This window comes from Charadrius vociferus, unplaced genomic scaffold (assembly GCF_000708025.1).
Source record: "Charadrius vociferus isolate BGI_N301 unplaced genomic scaffold, ASM70802v2 scaffold163, whole genome shotgun sequence".
NCBI classification, from domain to species: Eukaryota; Metazoa; Chordata; class Aves; order Charadriiformes; family Charadriidae; genus Charadrius; species Charadrius vociferus.
Genome location: NW_009648332.1, coordinates 8,165,597 through 8,187,484, shown reverse-complemented (window position 1 = coordinate 8,187,484; position 21,888 = coordinate 8,165,597). Strand labels below are relative to the sequence as shown.

General features: G+C 40.4%; 1 protein-coding gene across 1 annotated transcript in view; it reads left to right on the top strand.

Moving 5' to 3' along the window:
• Positions 1 to 532: 532 nt before the first annotated feature.
• The window catches only part of ST3GAL3 (ST3 beta-galactoside alpha-2,3-sialyltransferase 3), a 136,543-nt gene continuing 115,187 nt past the window's right edge, over positions 533 to 21,888 (top strand). Inside the window, exons 1-2 of the mRNA XM_009884675.1 lie at positions 533 to 664; positions 13,886 to 13,916. Of these exons, the coding sequence (XP_009882977.1) occupies positions 533 to 664; positions 13,886 to 13,916 (163 nt within the window). The remainder of the gene's footprint in view (positions 665 to 13,885; positions 13,917 to 21,888) is intronic.

The window sequence follows — 21,888 nt, the reverse complement described above, 5'->3', positions numbered from 1 at the left end:
TCGCTCCCGCCCGGGAGCTGCGCTGCCCCCGGGCGGCTGCCGGGCTTCTGCGGGCCCCGCTGTCCCTGGGACACCCCCGGACAGCCCCTGGGTTGGCTTTGTGGCGCCTCTGGGCTTTCTTGTCCTTCGGTGGGGGCGGCGGTGCTCGCCAGGCCGCCTCGGCTGTGCCGGGTCGGGGACTGCTTGTCTGGAGTGGGCCGGAGCGTGAGGGCAAAGGAGGGAGTTGGGCCGGTGCCCTGTCACCGGGCTGCGGTGCCCGCCTGGCTCTCCGGAGCGGCATTTACCCTTGTGACAGGAGACAAGAAAAAAAAAAAAAAAAAAAGGCAGCTGGTTACGGTGGTAATTCTTATTTCACTGATGCGGTTTGGGTAATTGGTGTGTTTTACCTTGTGGGAGAGCACGGTTTTGGATCTGTGCGTTATTGTGGGTGTGGGATTGCACGTTTCGGAAGGATGACTGTTGGAGGAGGTGGCTCCAACCTCGACCTGTTTTTCTTTCTCAGGTCATGTAGAAGAGCAGATTTAATGTGAAGATGGGACTGTTGGTGTTTATGCGTAACCTGCTGCTAGCCCTCTGCCTCTTTCTGGTACTGGGATTTCTGTACTATTCTGCTTGGAAGTTGCACCTTCTCAGATGGGAGGATTCAAGTAAGTATGAGCACTGTGTAACTGTTTCTGCGCTCCCTAAAATGTCTGTTTAATAGGCACGATAGTACTGAGGAAGTCCTGATTTAGTAGTGTTAGAAGGATGTGATTAAGCCCAATCAAATGCTGGAGCTTTTAGTATACTTAAGGGGTTGAATTTGTGATTACCTAATGCTCTTTATGGCTTTACTTTTATTACTGAGTACAAAAGCAGGTTCATGCTCCATAAATCTAGTATTAGAGACTTCAGTTCTTAGAATATTCTGTGTTAGTTTATGATTCCTAGTTGTCAAAATGAAGACTTTTGAGGGAAAAAGCCTCATCACACAAAATCTTTCTGTACGTTTAAAAATATCTAAAACAATGTGTGTTTTTTTTTCTCTGGTTGATTTTGATTTCTTTCTGTAATCATATATACTAGTTATCTCATCATCTTACTTTGTCCTTCAGAAATCCTCATCTTCCATTTATCTCCCATGCTATTATCTGCCAACTATCTGTCATCTAAAATGATGTCTCTCAACCTTTTCAAGTCCAACGAGACATCTGACCTCATTGAATACAATCTGAGGATTGTACTGTGTGGTAATGCTATAGGAGGTTTTAGTTGCAATGAGATGTAAATTAGGCTGAGGTTTGAGTGCTCTGTTACTGCTCTTATTTTTGGTTGCATTGATTGCTTTCTTCCTTGCATGTGATAATTGTTTATTGAAAATATAAAACCAAGAAAACAATTTCCTCCTCTCCCCCTCCAAAAACACAAGCCAGTCTTCTTTGCATCTGTTCCATGGGCTGTTTCACATGTCTCGCAGTCGACCGTTGCTCCCTGGATCAGCGGCTGAGAAACACTGATCCAGAGGGATTGTTTTTCTGTCTGACAAAAAGCTACCGGTCAAATTCCATCTTTGCTGTATTGCGTTTCTGTGCATGCTGCTGGAGGTTTCTACGGCAATACTTATTAAACTTAATATTTTTCTACCTCTGCGTGCTCCGTATCTGTTGTTACGTGCTCTAAGAAGTTTTGCATGAGAGATGATGGCTTGGATATGACACTTGCACTGGTGCAGTGATTTTGGCAGGAGGACTGCTAAGGTCTCTTGTACTAGAACAGGTATTAGAAGACTGAATTTGTAAAAAGAGATGCATAATGTCTATCTGAGCAGGGATTGTTTCTTCAGGCTTGTGCTTCAGAGGGGGAGTAAAAAAATCTTGATTGTGACCTTCTGAAAACTAGCACTTTTGTCGATGAGGTATAAAAAGTCCTTCCTGCATGAAAATAAGTACAGCATGTAGTTAAAGGAACAGTTTTGCTGTATCTGCTGCCACATGATGATCTGTTAGGAAATTATACCGCTTGCCATCCTTTACTTCCTTCATACCATCTGAAATTGTGTTGGGACTTCCCAAGGCTTTGTGTTTATGTGCCATATACCAAGGTGCTGGGGTGGGTTCTCAATTTCTTCAGGTTTGGCCTCTTTGGAATTTGTGCCTTTAGTTTTGTGTGCCATTTGTTATTTTACGCAGTGTCAGTCCCTGGGGAGTTTTGGTGTGACTGTGCCTTGCAATGCAATGTGGCAAATCTATATGCAAACATTGTGGATTTCTATAACCATCTTTTACCCAAAAAGATAATTTTTAAGTTGCAGCCTAGTTAGAGTGATTTCTGTTGAGCGTACTGGCTGCTTTTGGGTACCCAGGATGTTCTGACAGGAGCACCGTGAGGTGATGTCACAGAATTTTTGTTAGGTGCGTGTCTCCTTTTTTTCTAGTCTTGTGTGTAAAATGTGTTCTTCGTTTATTCTTGGAAGTTGCAGTGCTTGCATTAAGCTTCTTCAGCATGTACAAAGCAACAATGCTAGTTTGACGATTTAGCTTATTGATCTTTATCAGTTGTCACAATTGATATAGGCTGTACTATCATTCCTTTTCTTCTAGACACTTTTATGGATTGTCTCTTGAATATCAGATGAAGCTCCTTGAAATATTAGTGTAAACAGCAGTCTAGTGTAAGAGGGCAAAATTGTATATGATTACTTTTGAACACAGTTAAGGTGGTACCAGTTTTCAGTTGATCAGAGTTTTGTATGTATCAAAAAATGTTTTATTTATCACATAATTTTACACATGAGGAACTTGGGCAGATTTAAAATTCAAATTTAAAAGCCTATATTGGGAAACTTGATATGAAGAGTTAATGTTAAGCTTCTATAAATAAGCATTTGGAAGTTAACAAATGACAGAATTGAAGTTGCTCATTTAACCATGATTAGGCTTCCTTGGGCATGTGTAATATGATACAATGTGTAATGGTGCAATTATACTTTCTATTTTCTGAAGGGGAGCCTTGCTTAGGCAGGACAGGTGGTGCTTCGTAGCTGTTCGTGGTTTTATTTCCTGAATTACAATTCGGTATGTGACCTTGTAAGTTTCCTTAAGATTGATGCGATAATGCTGATGTCCCCAAAGGCAACACTAAGTTAGATGTGTTAGTTTTGTGGTGCTTAGTAATCTAAGATTATGGATTTTATGCGTAAGTTATCTTCTTATTAAATCATTTTCTCTTTTCTTGTGCTCAGTGTCTTTATCCTGTGTAACAATGACTCCCTAGCTTCAGTAGTCGTATTCACCTTTTCTCTGTTCCATTCCTTGTGCTAGAGGAGGCAGTAAACTAAGCGGATCCTGACGTCTGACACCCTTGCAATCTCTTCAGAAACTCTTTTTATTAAACTTGTCACCTGTATTTAATATTGGACACGCACAAATTTGCCATAGAGTATGGTAAAAAATATTCCTTACTGCTGCTTGTGTGGTTTGTTCACTTAATGTTTTAGAAAATGCCTGTGTATGTTGTTGTTGGGGATGAATTTGAATGGTAACTCTGTAAGGAACCTAGTCAAGCTGAGACATGTTTGTATATTTAGCTGCTAAAGTAAATGAATAGTTAAAGTCATTTGTTTATTTGTACTTCTGACACCTCCAAGAAAGGAGGCTAAATTTCTGAATAGACTGAAAGATACATGTTTCTCTTACCATCTCAATTTAACTTTAAATCTGTCCTCCTTGAGTGATGCCTTAGTGAATTCTCAGAGATTGTTCTCCTTACTGTGTGACTACACCTTGCCAAAATGCAAAGGAGAACAGGAAAGAAGTAATTGTCTAAGGCTTATCTTTCCTGTGACAAGAATAGATTGAATTCAGCTAATGTGAACTAATTAAGGTTGAATTAAGTTCAACTGCTTCTTCCATTCAAGACAAGCCTCCAGTGACTGCTACCCCTCTCTCATCTTTTTAGTGAGTATCATGGCTGGCTACTCTTCCCCAAGCCTTGTTTCATGTTGGTGGCAATATATGGTTAGTTCTCAGAGCAAAAAATTAGTTCTCAAGGTGCAAAAAAGCAGTGTGTAACACTGAATGCATGAGGGCCTTTGAATTCTGGTTATTGTTGGGAATATATGAGCAGCGTTTAGGACAGAGTTAAGCTTTCTTTTTTGTTCCCTGATTTCTATAATGCAGCTTCAGTCTCTGACAATAGTGGTAAGAGAGGTATACCCTCCTTGCATGTTCTTCCTAGACAGGCAACAATGACAGATGCTGCAGCCCTCTGATTAAGAGTGTTGAGTTGCATGGAGGTGTGCTAAGCATGTAGAACTGATAATAGGATGTGGGAGACAAAAAAAGGAACTGAGAAGTTTGGTATGGGGTTTAGCTGTCATGTACATTCTAGAAGGACCTTGCAGCAACACATAATTATAACTCTGTTCATTGTGTTTCTGGACACTGAGGTGTCAGGGAATTCTTACGTAGTAATGGTAGTGATAGGAGCGGGTTTTGAAAGCCTGAGACATGCACTGCAGCCTCTTTCCAAACAACTCCCTGTCCTATCCCTTCCATCTGCCCTGGTGCATTTGGCTCTAAGGAGGAAGGAAGATGTTACCTATAGAGTGTGAAGAAGACAGTACATGGGAAGGTGCCGTGTTACCTTTGAAAAGGAGGATGAGAGATGGAATCTGACAGTGCCTCTTAGATTTGCTTTATCAGCTTGGAGGAATGCATTTTTACAGGACAGAATGTAGTCATGTTAAAATTTAGTACTGATGTTTGTGAATGAATGTGTTGTAAGGAAGGAATGATTCCATTAAAAAATTTCCTGGCTATGGAAATACTGGACTCATTCCCCCAAGGCAGCTTTTTTTTTTTTTTTTAATTATTTTTTGCATCTCCAAGTATTGAAATATACTTGGGACAGCGTGACAGTATTTTCCTGTTCTCTAATGTATTTCCATCTGCATTAGCATTGAATTAATTTAAAGAAATATATACTCTACTCTAGGTACTTTTGCCAAAACCTAAGTTAATACAGTTTGTAGCTATAGGTTTTGAGCTTGTCAGTTTGAATGTGGCTTTTGAAACATCTCCAGGTATGTTCTGTTGATGTCTCCATAAAGAAATCAAGTCACTACTCCGTCATCTGTTGCTCCGTGTTATTTTCAACTCTAATTCTGGAAAGGCAGCCAAAGAGATAAAGCCCTGGGAAGAGATTTTCTGAAGGTATTTCAGGACCCTTATCCTTTTTATTCTTTTTTTTTTTTTTTAATGTCTGTTTCCATGGGAACTGAGGAGACATAAACAGGCAAAACTGACTCACTTCTGGTTGCAGGTTTTTAGTCTGCTTGCATTACCATGGAAACCAGTCTTGCAGCAAAAAAAGGCTAAATTAATAAAAAGCAATCAAATCTTTATCTTTAGTATAAATACTGATTTCTCTCTTCCAAAGTGGGTTGGTGTTTTTGTCAGTTCTCATATTAGGGACTAAAAATGTGCTGAAGAAATGGATCTTTTTACAAGGGTTTGGAACATGCATACTTTTTCTCACGTGGCTAAAGCCTCACGGTATGTGTGATGGTATTTAGCGTGGGTACGACTGTTGTATCTTGAGTTTCCCGGGGTGTGATTTGTTCTATGTTAACGGAGTGGATCTTGCGTACACTGACATCTGATTCCTTTCCATTCTGTTGTTTAATGAAAAACAAATGGAAAGGCAGTCAGTCGGTGGCTGAGCAACTAGGCCACAGGGACAAACTCATCCCCTTTGTGGAGACAGCGCGTAATAGTTTCGTGTTCAGACCCTCATCTCTGGGAGTTATTGTACTTGCCTTTGCCAGAAGAAGGAAGTGCAGGAGTGCTCCTATAAAAAACATCATCTCCGGGCGAGCTCAACTTGGCATTGGGAGCGTAAATCTCTGATGAATCATAGAATCATGGAATGGTTTAGGTTGGAAAGGACCTTAAAGATCATCGAGTTCCAACCTCTCTGCCATGGGCAGGGACACCTCCGACTAGACCAGGTTGCCCAAGGCCACGTCCAGCCTGGCCTTGAAAGTGGTTTGAGCTAAGCTGGCTGAATTTGTGGTTAGGTGGATAAGGGAGCATATCCTTTTTTACTGTAGAAGTACAATGCACTCACACCCCTGGCAGGAGGGGTGGCAAGCAAATGGTGATGGTAACCATTTCAGTTGCTCTGTATCCGTCTATGGCCTTAGCCTTAAGGGAGGGGTGTGTGTTCTTTATGGTAGACTTTACTGCTGTTGCTGAAAAGCCTGAGAGACTTCATCCTTGTGGGCATTAGCTCTTTTAAAAAAACTGGGTTTGGACAATATTTTGCAGCAGCGTAAGTCCTGAAACAGTTGCTTTTTTTTTTTTGCTTTTCAGGAAGAGACTGGGAACAGTATTGAGATGGATTATTGCAAATTCACTAATGTTTGAGTTATTAGTAACTTCAAGGTTTGTTTCATCTGCTCGGCTGTTTTGTAGTCTGTGTTAGTGCTGTACTTATTGCACCAAAATTGAGAACAAATGTTTAGAAAGTTCTCATGACAGGGATCTAGCTACAGATTGAAGGAATTTCTTTGCTACTTTTCAGATGCTTTAGGGATTTAAGGATCATGATGATGTTTTTTAAAGTGTTAAAAGTGGGAAGTAATGTTACTGAGGCAGCAGTGAATATTAGAAATCGTGATGTAAAAATAGGAGTTAAGCTACTTCACTAGACAACTTTTGTTTTAATTTTTCTCAGAATTGTTCTGTTGGGCTGAGATGTTCCACTTTTTTCGGTTTCAAGCTGAACACCTTCAGTGTACTAACTATGGCGAATCACAGAATGGTCAGGGTTGGAAGGGGCCTCTGGAGATCATCTAGTCCAACCCCCCCGCCAGAGCAGGGTCACCTACAACAGGTTGCACAGGACAGCGTCCAGGCGGGTTTTGAATGTCTCCAGAGCGGGAGACTCCACAACCTCTTTGGGCAGCCTGTTCCAGTGCTCCACTACCCTCAAGGTAAAGAAGTTCCTCCTCATGTTAAGATGGAACTTCTTATGTTCAAGCTTGTGCCCACTACCCCTAGTCCTATCACTGGGCACCACTGAAAAAAGACTGCTCCCATCCCCCTGGCACCCTCCCTTTAAGTATTTGTAAGTATTAATAAGATCCCCCCTCAATCTTCTTTTCTCTAGACTAAAGAGACCCAAGTCCCTAAGCCTTTCCTCATATGAGAGATGTTCCAATCCCCTAATCATCTTTGTAGCCCGTTGCTGGACCCTCTCCAGCAGATCCCTGTCCTTCTTGAACTGGGGAGCCCAGAACTGGACGCAGTATTCCAGATGCGGCCTCACCAGGGCAGAGAAGAGGGGGAGGATGACCTCCCTCGACCTGCTGGCCACACTCTTCTTGATGCACCCCAGGATGCCATTTGCCTTCTTGGCCGCCAGGGCATTATTCCTCCCCAGATGCAGCACCCTACACTTACCCTTGTTGAATTTCATCAGGTTTCTCTCTGCCCAACTCTCCAGCCTGTCCAGGTCTCGCTGTAAGGCAGCACAGCCTTCTGGTGTGTCAGCGACTCCTCCCAGTTTTGTGTCATCGGCAAACTTGCTGATGGTACACTCTATCCCTTCATCCAGATCATCAATGAATATGTTGAACAGGACTGGACCCAGTACTGACCCCTGACGGACACCACTTGTTACTAACCTCCAACTAGACTCTGCACCACTAACCACAACCCTCTGAGCTCTATCTGTCAGCCAGTTCTCAATCCACCCCACTGTCCATTCATCTAACCCACACTTCCTAAGCTTTCCTGTGAGGATGATGTGGGAGACAGTGTCGAAAGCCTTGCCAAAGTCAAGGTAGACAACATCCACTGCCTTCCCCTCATCCACCCATCTAGTCACTTCGTCATAGAATGCTATCAGATTAGTCAGACACGACTTCTCCTTGGTGAATCCATGTTGACTACTTCTGATAACCTTCTTTTCATCCAGGTGCTTTGAGATGGTACCCAGAACAAGCTGTTCCATCATCTTTCCAGGGATGGAAGTGAGGCTGACCAGCCTGTAGTTTCCCGGGTCATCCTTCCTGCCCTTTTTGAAGACTGGAGTGACAATGATTCTCTTACCTGTGCAGAAAAATGCATTTAGTGCCCGGAAATTGTTACCGCTGTTCCCGGTTACTTCGTGCTCCCTGTTAACCTGCCAGAATAAGGAGCATGGCTTAAACTTAAACTCCTGCAACTCAGGACATTCAGTTGTTGTAGTACCTTCCACAGCTGTAATAGTGCCAGCTGCTTTTTGCTTGGCTGGAGACAGATGTGTACATTCCTGATGGCTCTTCCTCTGGCTGTTTGATGCAACCACACAGAACTGCCTGCCCTTTCCACCGGAGGCAGCTGCCTGTCTGCCACCAGGACAGAAGAGGCAGTCTACTCAGTGAATATGAATCAGGATTTTTAAGGTCTATGAAAGAGCTAAAAACAAAATCCAGCTGCTTTTTGCTTGGCTGGAGACAGATGTGTACATTCCTGATGGCTCTTCCTCTGGCTGTTTGATGCAACCACACAGAACTGCCTGCCCTTTCCACCGGAGGCAGCTGCCTGTCTGCCACCAGGACAGAAGAGGCAGTCTACTCAGTGAATATGAATCAGGATTTTTAAGGTCTATGAAAGAGTTAAAAACAAAAAAAAAAGATTTCAAGTGTTCCTCTCTGTCTTTTAGAAGGTAGTGCTTCACAAGGCAGGTCGAAGAAATAGGGGACTGAAAGTGCTTCATCTTTTTCTGACCTGTTACTGCATATTTACCCAGCGTTGCTTTATGACCTTGGTGTTCCAGGGACCTTGCTGTCTCTCCAGGAATTTCTAGTGCTGCTGTAATGTTAACATTGCAGGACAAAACTCTGCTGGGGCAATGAGAAATGATGCATGACCGAGCTGGTGAGGGAGGGAGCAAGCATAATGTTCCCTCGTCCTTGGGATTTCTCCAGAGGAGGAAGATTCCCTGAACGCTCTTCAGGCTTTAGGAACCTATAGGGGCAGGTTTAGGGAAGGGCATGAAGAGCGTGGCATTCTAAGCACTTTGTGGATCGAGGAGTGGCTGTAATGCTGTATTTGTACTCATCTTTGTTCTGTCTTAATTTTAGCTTTGTCAGCCCTGGGTTACTGTTTTAGTTGCGTTTTTAGCAAGATAGAAAAGGAAGGAGCAAGAATACTTCTCCATCCCCCACAGCTGGGCCTTAGTTTAGTATCCTAAAATAGTAAGGTGCTCTTCCTTCTCTTGACAACGGCTGTCTTGTTGCTGTTTGAGTCCCTCCTCGAGCCTTTTTATTCCCTGTTTCTCCATTTGTGTAGCTAGCTGATGGGTGCAGTTGAGGAACTTGCCCGGTTTAAAACAGAATCTTGTTTTATTTGTTTTGCTCAGTTGACCTTAACCTGACTTAGTGTTTCACTTGCTTAACTCTTGTGCATTTTTCTCCCTTTCCCCCCCCAAGTTTGGGAAGTGTATGTTCCTATGACTTTTGATAGGCAGATTGGGATAGTGTTCCTGAGGAGCAGCATTCAGTGTCTTACATGCCGCCAAAGCTGCATTGTCTGATACAGTTTTTCAGAGGTCAAAGTCAGCAGCCTTCCATATTCTGGAAGGTACAATGCAGTGAAAGCACTTTACCTCTCTTAGCAATTGCTCTGCAGCTGAGTGCTTTTGGAGGTGAAAGGACTTATTCATCTCCGCTGACTGTGAGCCCCTTAGCAATGAGTTCAGCTGGAAACAATACCTCCCTGTGAGGACTGTCTCATCTGCCTTAGTAAGTGGTACTCTGCCTTTCCTTCACCCGGTCACTGTACATCCCCTTGGTGCATAAAGCATGCACGTCTGACCGGTAGCCGCTACAGCAATGGCTATCGTGCCTTAAGATATTACCAGCCTTAATGGAAGCTCCACCCTATCATTCGTTTGACAGAATAGATCACAGAGACTTTTTCCATTGGCTTTAATACAGGCAGGCTGGAGTTGGGCACCTTTCATGCCCATTTCAATTCTGCTTCATGTCGGTTCTGCTGATGTTGGGGCAATAACTTTTGGCACAAAGGAGGTAATATCTGATTTGTGTCGAGTTGGACCGCTGGTGCTGCTGTGATCTGCTGACTGTGGCCTTAGTACTGATTCTCACCATGTCTATAACACTTAGGTGTGTTCTGCTGAGGAGATTTTCCCTAGACTGTTATCTTCTGCCAAGCTTTTTGGTGTTCTTGCCACTATAACATCTGACTTTTTCTCATTGCAGTCCAGGGTTTACATTGCAGTGTCAGGCTGAGGCAATAAAACAGCCAACCTGGGTATGACTTGCAAGGACAAGTACAATTGAGTCATGAGGTATAGCTCCTTATGAATTATGTATCTTTTCTGCACTTCAGAAGGAATGTAATTGTGCACCCAGGCATCAAGCAAAAAGTAATTTGTACTGTGTGTGCATATCCTGAATAGATGATTGAACCTGCGATAGCTGATTTCAAGTGGTTACTCCTTCACGGCATCACATGATTATATTGTTCTTGTATGCATTGCTTTCTTGAAGAAGTAATAGCATGTGAGGATAGTGCCAAAATTCTAGTCAGATGCAGCAACTACAGGGTGTTTCTTAACCAGTTCTTGGTATTTTGGATAACCAAATGCCTAGACAATCCAAGGTACAGACATATCTCTGAGGGTCAGAATTTAGCATTTCTTGCTCTATTCCAAAAAAAACCCAACAGAATGTGTTCAAATCAGCTATTTCCATTTTTAAGAGCTTATAAACATATATATTGCTTGTCTTTAACCTTTTTCAGATAATGCTAGGACCCCTCCTACTTCAACTTAGTCCCTGTTAGAGCATGTCATTTTTTTCATAGCTATTATCCTGTGGATTTCACTGTTAGGGACTGATTAAACATGAGGCTCACCCAAGCTGCAACAACGCAGTAAGTATGCCCCTTAATAGCTTCAGGAACAAAAAGATTTAACACAGTGTAGCTACAGTGAGTGTGCACATTCTGAGGAGTATCTTTGTTGAAAACTTTATGCACAGGTGCATGTATGCTTTAAAAGAAGTAGTGGCACAGAAATCAATAAAAGTGGAGTTTTCCTAACAGGTAAGTAGCTGATGGCTTCCTACATATGAAGGTTTACTCTAAATAAATTTGACAAAGTTAATAATTTATAAGTGCAATTGCATCTTTTTATCTGTGTTAGAAATTAGTCAATCTCAGAATAGCTTTAATACTATGTAAGTATTGCTTTTCAGCTGTGACTGTGTCTAGAGATCCTAGTAAAAAAAAAAAACCAACATACTGAGACACATTTCTTGGGATGAAGGGTGATAACTTAAGTAGACTGGACTCAGGAAGGCAGAGGAAGCCGAGGCACAGGAAAGTTAAATTATTCTATGTCACATAGCAGCTCAAGGGTAGAGCTCTGAATAGAATAAAGGTCTCAAGGTTCTTGATCTAGTGTCCGGTTGGCCAAATAAGGCTCGCTGTTCTGTAATTACACATTCTACACATGCGTAGTTCAGGAGAACAGTAATATGCTGAGATTACTTGCTTGGGGCAGAGATCATCTGCTGATATTTGTAAAAAAACAGCAATATTTCAAAGTACTGTATTGATAGTAACAAAACCGGTGATGGTCTGCATGGGCAGTGCTGGTGGCTTAATGTAGGTACTGTAATTAGGGTATGATGTGGTTAGTGTAAGTTGCTGCTAGAAGTTGCCTAAGATGCATCTGGGGAAGTGCTTTAAGAACAAAGTGTACGATCTGAACAGTTGTGAATGCTGGTTTGGGGTTTTTCAACCTTCAGATTCACCACATCAAAGGCACCGTACTTCATGCTTTCCAGCTACATTAATATCGCAACAACCTTTTTCTTTTTAAAGGTAGTATTTTCTTTAGAATGGAAAAGTTTAATTTTGCTCTCCATACAAAAACACAGAACTCTTTTTCTTCTGTTTAAACTTTTTTAAAAAAAATTATGTTCAGGCACAGACTAAGCTTCTAGAATTTCTGCTCAAAGGATGAAAAACTGAGCTTTTGAAAAGGGGACTAAAGGAACAGTTCAGGCAGTTTTAACCATAGCAATCACTAATGCTGTAGGTATAATTAGAAATCTAATTACTGTGAATTTAGTTGCTAAGACTTTTCTGCCTTTTGAGACTTGCCCCACACAATTCTATCAGGTTCCAAATAGAGCACAGGCGGTTCTCCATTATACTGCTAGCAAATTAGTAATGGTGCTTTTTCTCTGTTAGCACTGTTGCCGTAATTTCTGTTTAGAAGTGCCTTATCTGAACGTTGAAAAGGCTTTTATTATTTTTTAATATGATTCATTATAACATTAATTTCTATATGTTTGAGTTCAGAGCTTTTGTGTTTGGGTCCAGTACTTCATTAGAAGCAGAAGTCTGAGTTAATACAATATAAAGACTGCAAATTGAATTCCAGTTAAAAAATTCTGATTGAATTTTCTAAATTTGCCTCATATTTAAGAATGCTTCAGATGTAGTTTGAATATTTCTAAACTCTTGAAAGATAAGTTTGGACATTGGAATACAGGGCTTATTTTAATTTCAAAAATATGAAAGCTTCAGTACTGTATAGTAATACATTATTTCTGCTTGCTGCATATTTTGTTTCCCATAAAGTTAGTTTATAATTACAGCATATTGTATTATTTGTGCTTCTATGAATAGAGACCATGCTGTTATATGAAGGGACTGCCTTTAGGCTAGTGTTTCCTGACCTTTGAGCGCTTTAAGTTTCTCCATGTAGTTACTAAAACTTTTCCTTTTTTAAGAATTAAAACCAGCTCATAAACTAGGGCTAAGTAGTCTTTACGATGTACTCTCCTATAAAAATTACACTTCTGCTTCAAAGGATGGATGGATGAAGGGCTAGAGAAATCTGCTGTTGTCTGGTGATTTGTTGCTTTTCTGATGCAACCTTGATGCAGAATTCCTTCTTGTGATTGACTGTAAGTACAGCTTGAGAACATGGCAATTGAGAAGTGAGAGGAACCATTAGGTGAAAACCAAAAAACTTGGTATTGCGAAATTCACTTATTTCTAGCAAACTTTATGACTAGTAGCATAAAAAAGAACTAAGATGAGAAAATTTTCTGCAGACTTAAATGTAATCTCAGAAAGTTAGGGCTACTTTGAAGACTTAACGGTGTAACCAAAAAGTTGAAAAAACCCCTCTTGGCTGTTGTGTGTTAATTGCTGGTTTTGACATAATGCTGTGCAAGTGTAAGTATACATTGCTCAGCAGTCATGTATTTGTTTGTGCCTTTTCAGGAGTGGAATTGCTCATAAGTAGCTTTCCTTATCCTTGTCCTTGTGTTAACTAGTCTTGGGATGGTTTCTTTCTTCAAGGACCTGTTTATAAAATGCTTGAAGAAGCGCAAGTTGCATGGGATACTGTGTGGCGCTTTTTTTCCCCTGAGGAATTATTTATTTTCAATTAAATGCTTTAATCTTTGCAAAGACTAAATAACATGATAGGGTGGGTAATGTGAAATGAATGCTGGACTTGCTGTACTGGAAAAGTTTGTGCTGATCCCATGGCTAAGCAGCCTCTGCTCCTCTGGCTTGTGTTCAGATATGCTGGAAAACTTGTTTGTATAGTGAGTTGGACCAGGAAACTGATATAGTGTGAAAATACAGAGGCCTTCTCTTTCCCCCTCCCTCCACCTCTTTAGGAAATGTTATTTTTAATCCATACCAGGCAGGCCGACATGCTTAAACCAGTATTTTTGCTGAAATATTCTTGCAGCCGCGCAGGTGAAGGGTCGAGCTTGAAAGGCTGTGGCTTGGTGAAGCGTGCGGTTATTGCAGGTACCACCGGAGGGCAGCAGATGTCTTCTGCTTCACCCCCTCACCAGCACTCGCCTGCCACGTCAAAACCTATCGCAAGTTGAATAAATATTTTTTTTAAAAAAAAACCAAACCAAACCAAACAAAACGCCAAAACAAACCAAAAGGCACAGCGTTCTTCATTCCTTTGCAGTTACAAAGTGGCAGCTGCCATTCCCTGGGTGAACTTCAGTAAATACTATTAAAATAAAATATTATTAAAAAAACCTTCTATAGAGTCGTGTGGTTTTAGAGTAACTTAATTTGGAGGAACTTTGCTATTCATATCCAGTCCACCACTGTTGCCAGTAGCTATTTTCATAATCTGATCGAGTCCCATCTTGTAACAAGTTTCTGGTTTTGCCTCTTGATGCTCCTATTCAGAAGGTCTTTTAGTGCCTTATGCTAATAGCTGGGATTTTTATTCTTTTTTTAAATTCAATTGAAATTATCATGCATATGCCCAAAGAACTTGGGGAGAGTGGGAGACATTAAACAGGGATGTAAAGTTTTGGGTACCGTGCTTGTATTATGGCAGAGGGAAGAAAATCTGGACAAATCTAAAATTCTTTGGAATTTGTTACTTCAGTTATTTACACAACAGCTCATTTTATTTAAAGGACTTCTGCTAGTTGAGAGGAAAGAAGAAAAGTTCTAACTATGTAGTCTTGCATGATGGGTTGGTGCGGTGATGAAAATCTGGATGCTTCTAATCCTAAGTTCCTTCTTGCAAACAGTGAAGCAGAGAAGGATAATAAAGAATGAAAGACACATTTGATAATTTGAATTGCTTTTCAGCAGGTAGAATTTATATGGGAACTGAACACCAAAAAATGCTGAAGTCCTCTGCCAAGTGATGATGACATGTTTATAATTTTTAAAGCAGCTGCTGCTGTTAATTTCACATACTTTAAAGAGAGAAGCAAAATATAATTTTGGGGAGACAAGTTTGTATTAAGAAGCACATCTGTTGTATATCTCTTTCACGTTTCATGACAAAATCTGTATGGGTAAAAGAACCTGTATGGTTCTGCCCCTCCATCACTGGTAACGCTCATGTAAGAACAGCCATGCCTGGTCAGACCAGAGGTCCGAGTAGTGTGGTGTCTTCGCTAACCCCATTGACAGTTTTCTTTTACTGATGTTTCTTCCATCCCACTTTCCTATCTTCCTGCTAAGTGTGGCCTTTGATTTCCTGAGAGAGATGTGTTGTCTTTTCATGTAATAGTGTCTGCTAAGATTTTTCTGACATAAACTTGTCTCAATGCTTTTCAAACTTTTATATAAACTTCTGGTACCATCTTCCAATGGTATTGAGCTTCTCAACTGGTGTTGTGTTAAAAAGCACCCCTAAAACCTAGTTAAAACATCAATGAGATAAGAAGATGGGGAGGTAATTTAGTTTTTCTAGAAACATTTGGTAAATTTGCCCTAAATGAATGGCAAAGTGTTCTATTTGTTTGGGTTGGTTTTTTTGTGGGTTTGGTTTTCTGTTTGTTTTTTTTAAAGTGATTAAGAAGATAGTGTGGTGAATGTTTGACTCTGGGTAGAAATTGTGATTCTAAAATTACAAGAAATTACGAGTCTAAAAATTTATCTGAGTTCAGAAAAGAATTTAATATCTATATAAAGATTGGAAAAACTAAGAATGTCTGACTAACCATGATTTTAGCCAGATTTGGAAGGAGAGTGAATCTTACTTCAAGGTATTAAAGTCCTTTATGTGAACTTACTAGGAAAAAAATAAATTCTGATTGAAGGGTTTCTTTTAAGGATGCCTCAGATGTGATTTGAATAGAGGCATACTGATTTCCTGTGAATTTTTGCCCTAATCTTGTAGTGGATGCTCTCGACAGAGGAATTCTACTGTATTGACATCAGATGATTTTAGGTTCTGAGTCTACCCTTTTAGGAAACCTATTCCAAATTGCTGCACTTTTCCAAATGTTTCCTATGTTGTAAGCACCTAAAAGATTAAGGGCACATACTCCGTTATGTCTTTGAAAGCATCTAATCTTTGTACTTGTTAGGTTCACACGTGGTAACTGTTGATACGAGATCAGCCTGAAGATGAAAGTAGATTTACTCTAGCACAGAAGGGTTAAATTTGGAATTAGGCTTGGGAATTATTCAGAAATAGTCTGTGGATGATGCTGGTCTCTTCTCTGTTACTTTCTTATATTATTGTTTTGAAACTCAGAAAAGCTTAATAATACTGTTTTCTGGTTCAGGTTGATTCTGAGAAGTAAATTAGGGCTAATTTGGTGTGACCAATCAATCAATCCCTTCCTGATTCGCTTTTGTGGCAAATTAAGGCGCCAATGTGTTTTTGGAGCAGAACCTCTATCTTTATTCTGTTGTTTAAAACAGAATCCTTTTTGCTTCTCTCTCATCTGAGTTTATATTCTTCTTTTTCTTTCCTGGGTCCATTTAGCCATTATCATTGCAGTCTTAGTAGTAAAAAGAGCGCTTTTGCTAAATGTATCTGCAGTATACTCTCACGTTGGTGTGCTCACGTGTAACATGCAAAGTGGGAGAAAAAACAGTTTTCATCTTGTATTATGTGTCCAAATATAAAATCTAGAGGAAAATACACCTACATTTATAAGTCTTAATGTGCCCCTTACTGTCCAATTCTTTCTGGCTTAAAATATCTTCCAAAAAATTGTTTTTAAAAACGCAGCAAGACTTTGCAAAATTATAGGATAACACTGATTGGAAGAAACATAAGGAGGTCTCTAGTCCAACCTCCTGGTCAATGCAGTGTGAGACCAGGTCTTTGACCAGACCAGGTTTTGAAAACCTCCGAGAATGGAGGCTGCACAACCTCTCTTTACAACCTTTTTCCAATGCTTTGCTGTCTTGATGGTGAACAGATTTTTCTTTACATCCAGTCTGAACTTCTCTTGTTTCAACTTCCACCCATTGTCTCTCATCATCCCACCATGCAACACTTCAGGGACCGGGCTCTGTGTTCTTGGTGATCTTCCTGCAGGTGCTGGAGGGCTGCTGTTTTGTCTCCCCAAAACTTTGTCTTCTGCAGGCTAAACAAGCCTGGTTCCTCAGTCTCTCCTCATAGGTCCTGTGTTAGTGCCATGGTATTTGATCATCTGTACAATCCCTTGTTTGTCAGCAGCCCTCCCTAGAGACCAGGCGTGATGCCTTAAGACAGAGGGCTCATTGTCATTTGGAGGGTTTTGTGTTGTTTGTTGGGTTTTGTGTTGTGTTTTTTTTTTTTTTTCTCTCCTAAACTTTTTTCCTGCTTCACTTCAGTTAAATCATTCTATATATTTTCTGGTATTTCACCTTCTGTTTGAAACACCTCTTTATTGTGCATTTGTTGCACAGGAGGTGCATAGTACCTGCATTAGAGCTTGCTGAAGAAATGCCGAATCAACGGAGGGGCATTTAACATTGAATGTACGCTATTGAATGTATTGAACATACAATACTGATATAGGTAATGAATGCTGTTGCCATGACAAAGGCCTTCTGCTTCTCAAGAGGCTCAGTCCAAAAGCAGTCACTGTTAGGGAGTAGAGAACAGAGAGATGAGTAGAAAAACAGGCTTTAGGCAACCTGTTTCACGGTGCTCCAGTAGAGAATTTTTCCTAATATCCAGTCTGTACCTCGTAACCTGTAACTTGTGGCCATTGTCACTTCCTTCCCCTGGAGGACTCACAGAACGTTATGGGCATTGAGTAAGTTTTCCATATGCCTACTTTTTTTTTTTTTTATAGATGTAGTTGTAGGTAGAAAGTGAAGTCCTAAAGGCAGTGTGAGAAGTGGGTTATTCCAAGATAATCAGGGTTCTGTCTTGAAATTCCAGAGCTCAACAGATGAGAAAGTCAGTGAGGAAAGGCAGGGGCTGTTTGGGCAGTACTGCTAATTTAGGCTTCGAGTACTTGACATGCAGCTATTTAGTAAGCTCAGAATAACAAAGAACTATTTGGAAGAGGATGGCTGTTCTAGACTGCTGTGTAATCAGATGTCAGGGACTGGTGTGAAGATGATGGTTGCAAGTGAGGCCATGCGTGTGGTAATTGGTTCCCTCTGGAGAAGACAGTGCTGCTGAAAATAGCTGGATTGGGTGTGAACACTACTGCATTTGGACGGCTTTTGCTGCTGCCGGCTGTTGACGATGGGCATGTCTGGGTTATGACAAAAAACGTGGAGATACTTAGGGTGTTGAACATGGGTTTTATCTTCATTGAAGCAACTGCAAATTTGGGTTTACAACCAGTTTCAAGGGGAGTTGTGTGACTGCAATGTGGTGCATATGAAAGGAGTAGTGTCCTTAATGCCTCCCTTGTGTACTTGTGTTTGGTTTTTCTAATACTTTTGAGCATTTGTATTGCTTATTCTGTCATGTTTCAACTTTCTGGACTTCTTTCTTCAACTCCTTCTAGTTCGGCAGTTTCCAGTATAGTGCAGATGTTATTTTCCAAACTATTTTTGAGGTGGTTTATTTTTTTAGTCAGGGATCCACACTAAGCTGTTTAAATCTCTCCCATGAATTGCTTCATTGATTGTAAAACTCTGTGGTGTAGGAACACTTGAGGTATTCCCTCAGTTATGCAATAAGATATGTGCTGATGGTGACCATAGTGTAGTATGGTGCTGATTCATCTGCCTTTTGAGTCCTTTTAGCCATTGCTTGCAGTTGTCTGTCTTTGTAGTGACTACACCAACAGTAGTGTTGTCTCTTTTTTCATAGCAGCTCCGCTTGTTGTCCTTCAAAGGTGAGATTTCCAAATCATGCAAGCTGATAATCAGTGACAAATACCATAATGTATTTTCTTTCAGTAAACGTCGAGAGGTGAGTATATTCCTCTTCTAAGCTATTTTCTCTTAAAGTAACTTTTATCAATTCCTCCCAGAGTGTGCCAGTGTACTCTTTATAAAACATTTTAATTAAAAAACATTATTTGTGGTATTTCCTTTGTCCACGTCCAGTGGGAGCTATTGGGATGAATGTTTCCAGAAGGCTTCATTTTGCATTGATTGCTGGGTGGTTCCCTTCCTACATCCTGTACAGTGTGGAGCTTCGTCTCTGGAATGTCTGTCTGGTCCCGTAAAATGTTTGGGGAAATGTGGTTATATGCTGTCACCTGGGGTATAAATCCCCTGCTGTACTTTCAGACAGTATTATAAACACGTGGAGGTGCTTGTATATTAGAAGCTTCGTCTTGAAGATAGGAACAAATCCAAGTTAATCGCTTTTAATTTCTCTTTTTCCCCATGTTGTTTCTCCATCAAGGCAAATGCTTTTGGCTTCTCTTAAAGGAGAGGCTTGAAATTGTCTCAAATTTCTAGATGAATGCTGGGCAATTGTACTGAGAAAGAAGTTAGGTTGCTGTGATTGTAACCAGCTCGGGACTTGGGCTATATTGAAAAATAACATGTCTTCTGCCAGAAGACAGAAGCCTCCTTATTTGCTGTCCTGATGTTAAAAATGGGTGAAACTTTTTTTTTTTTTTAAGCACTAACAGCAGAAAGATGTAAGAATAACAGTCCCGAACAGTCAGTCTGTAGGTGAGGAAGGAATGGTGTTAAGTTCCAAAATATGTATTAAAGTTTTTTTTAAACAATTAGTATTTATTTTTAACTGCTAAAATTTGACTTATTTCCATATTAATGTTATGTATCTCGGTGCCGTTATCTTGCATTTTTGTACTCCTTGCTCTTTGTCTTTTAACCCAGCTGCCTCACTGGCATTAAAAAAACAACGGGGAGTGAGCTGGAACTGCAAGGCAGTTTCCTTTCCTGTTGTATAACTGTTCGGTTACTTTCTAAGATACTTGAGTAAATATTTAATTTATAAAGTGATTGTCTTTTTTTTTAGTGTAGATTAATATACTTCATTTCTAGTAGTGTTTATTTTCTTGATTATCTGATCTTAAATATTACTACTCATTTTAGAAGCTGTATTTCTTAACAATGGCCACTCAAAATGTTTTCCTTCATACGAAATTGTAGAAAATAGCCTTGGAAAGAACTGTGGGAGGTCTTTTTCTGGGCCCATAGAAGCAATATTTTTAACATCATTTTATGCCAACATTTGTCAGAACTATTCTATAAAATGTAATGATAGAAACTTGGACAATCTATCCCAGTGCTTAATTATTCTTCCCTGTAGACAGATTTTTCATGATGTCTACTCTAAATCACTTTGGCACAATCATGTCAATTGCAAGCTTTTCAGATCCTCACTTTTTTTTTTCTTTTTCTTTTTCCCTCAACATGTGTTTGTGTATTTTAGATTAGTTGATGGGCTTCTTTCAGTCGTATTTTCTTCAGATTTGTGATTTTTAATCTTTCTAGGGGAGAAATTTTCTTGGAATCTAATAATTGTTACTTCTAAAGACTCTACAACTTGTGCGTATGTTTCTTGGAGCGTGGTGCTACAGAATATATTTCTTTAGGGGCTTTATTTGTATGAGTGGAGTAGAAAAATGTGGCTTGCAGTTATGCCCTAGTTCATGCTTTTCAGTGCAAAGACATTGGGGTTTCAGTATCGTGGTGCTGATTCAGATTAGCTGGCCATTCACTGTAACGTTCATTATAACACCATTATGTCCGCCTGGAAGTACTGTGTTCCCTTGCCAAGATTCAAGTATTTGTATACTTGGCTATCTTGTTGTTGTTGCTATGGAACGTATAAAAATGTGGTTCTGAATCTGCTCTGATGGAAAGATAGGAAACCACCTTTGAAGCTTAAAAGTTCTGTCCTTTGGTCAAAGTCAACTGACTGCTGTCTCCCATCTTTTCAGACGAAGATGCTGAACTGAGTGGAAGTGTCTTGTTAGCGATATCATTGTGGACAACATGTTTTGTTGGGTTTCTTTCAGTTTCAAGCTCTGTAGATGTTTCCTGTCGTGTGTGTCCTGCCCTGCAATCCTTTCTGCATCAGGCAGTATAGGGTTCTTTTCTAATGCAAGTTGTGTAACTTTGTTTCTTCTCTCCTCTATGCTGAAGGATTTCTAGTCTCTATTTTTATTTTTTTTCTGAAGCCACATGGTGTGTAGTTCTGGATTATACTTCAGTGTTATTTGTTCACAGTTCAATTTCGAGACATTAATCTTAGCCACGTAATCTAGTTAGAGCATTCCTTGCTCTTATACGTCTTTTCCTCCTTGCTGTTTGTTCATACAGGCATTGGGATGAATGTGCCTGTGCTTCAAATCAAGCTGAGCAGCTTTATTTGCCCTATAGTGCTCATATAGTCTGTACTTATCCGCCCTCCCCTTGCTGTCCACACCATGTGAGAAGAACAGTATGTACACCCACACAGTTTCTGACTTTCTCTGGTGATCAAGATTGTCAGCTAGACACTGTGAGGGTGATGATTCCTGAAGTTCATGGCTTGTGCTAAAGCTTCACAGTGATCCTTTGTGAATGCATCATCCCAAGGAGAAGCCAAGGGACTCTCTGCCTTGATGTCACTGTTTCTGCTCCTGCTGTGCTGAATCTGCAATGTGATGGTCATTCTTCCAGCATGAGGATGATGGGTGGTCATAGGATATCAGAAGTAGAGGAGTCTGCTTGTGTTGTTACCCCTGGGGCCATTTGCAGATGGACTGTAGCCTTCAAGTTGCCTTTTCAAGAATCTTCTGATAGAATATTTGGCTTTCTCTGTGATGTGTGGCTGTTGGATGATGCACTGATTTTTAAAATCTAAATGCCACTTTTGGTTTTACAGAAAGGATCCAGAAAATATTACTGTGATGTTGACTGGCTGTGGTCTTCCCTAGAGGATAGTCTTCTTTTTAATTTTATTTTTTTAAATTTAAAATTATTTTTAAGGCTAAACTATCTGTCATTTTCCAATCACAGAAACAGGACTTGGGAAAAGAAATTGGTGAACATCATAACGAACCCAAAATCTGATGTTGTATTGGGAAGAAACCCACAAACTTGGAACATCTTTACAGGAAACTAGGTAGTTAATGAATAAAGCTAGTTAAGTGTTCTTGATTCATTGGATGTTCCTGATGGTCAGGGCTGGGCTTCATGTTATGCTATGCTGCTT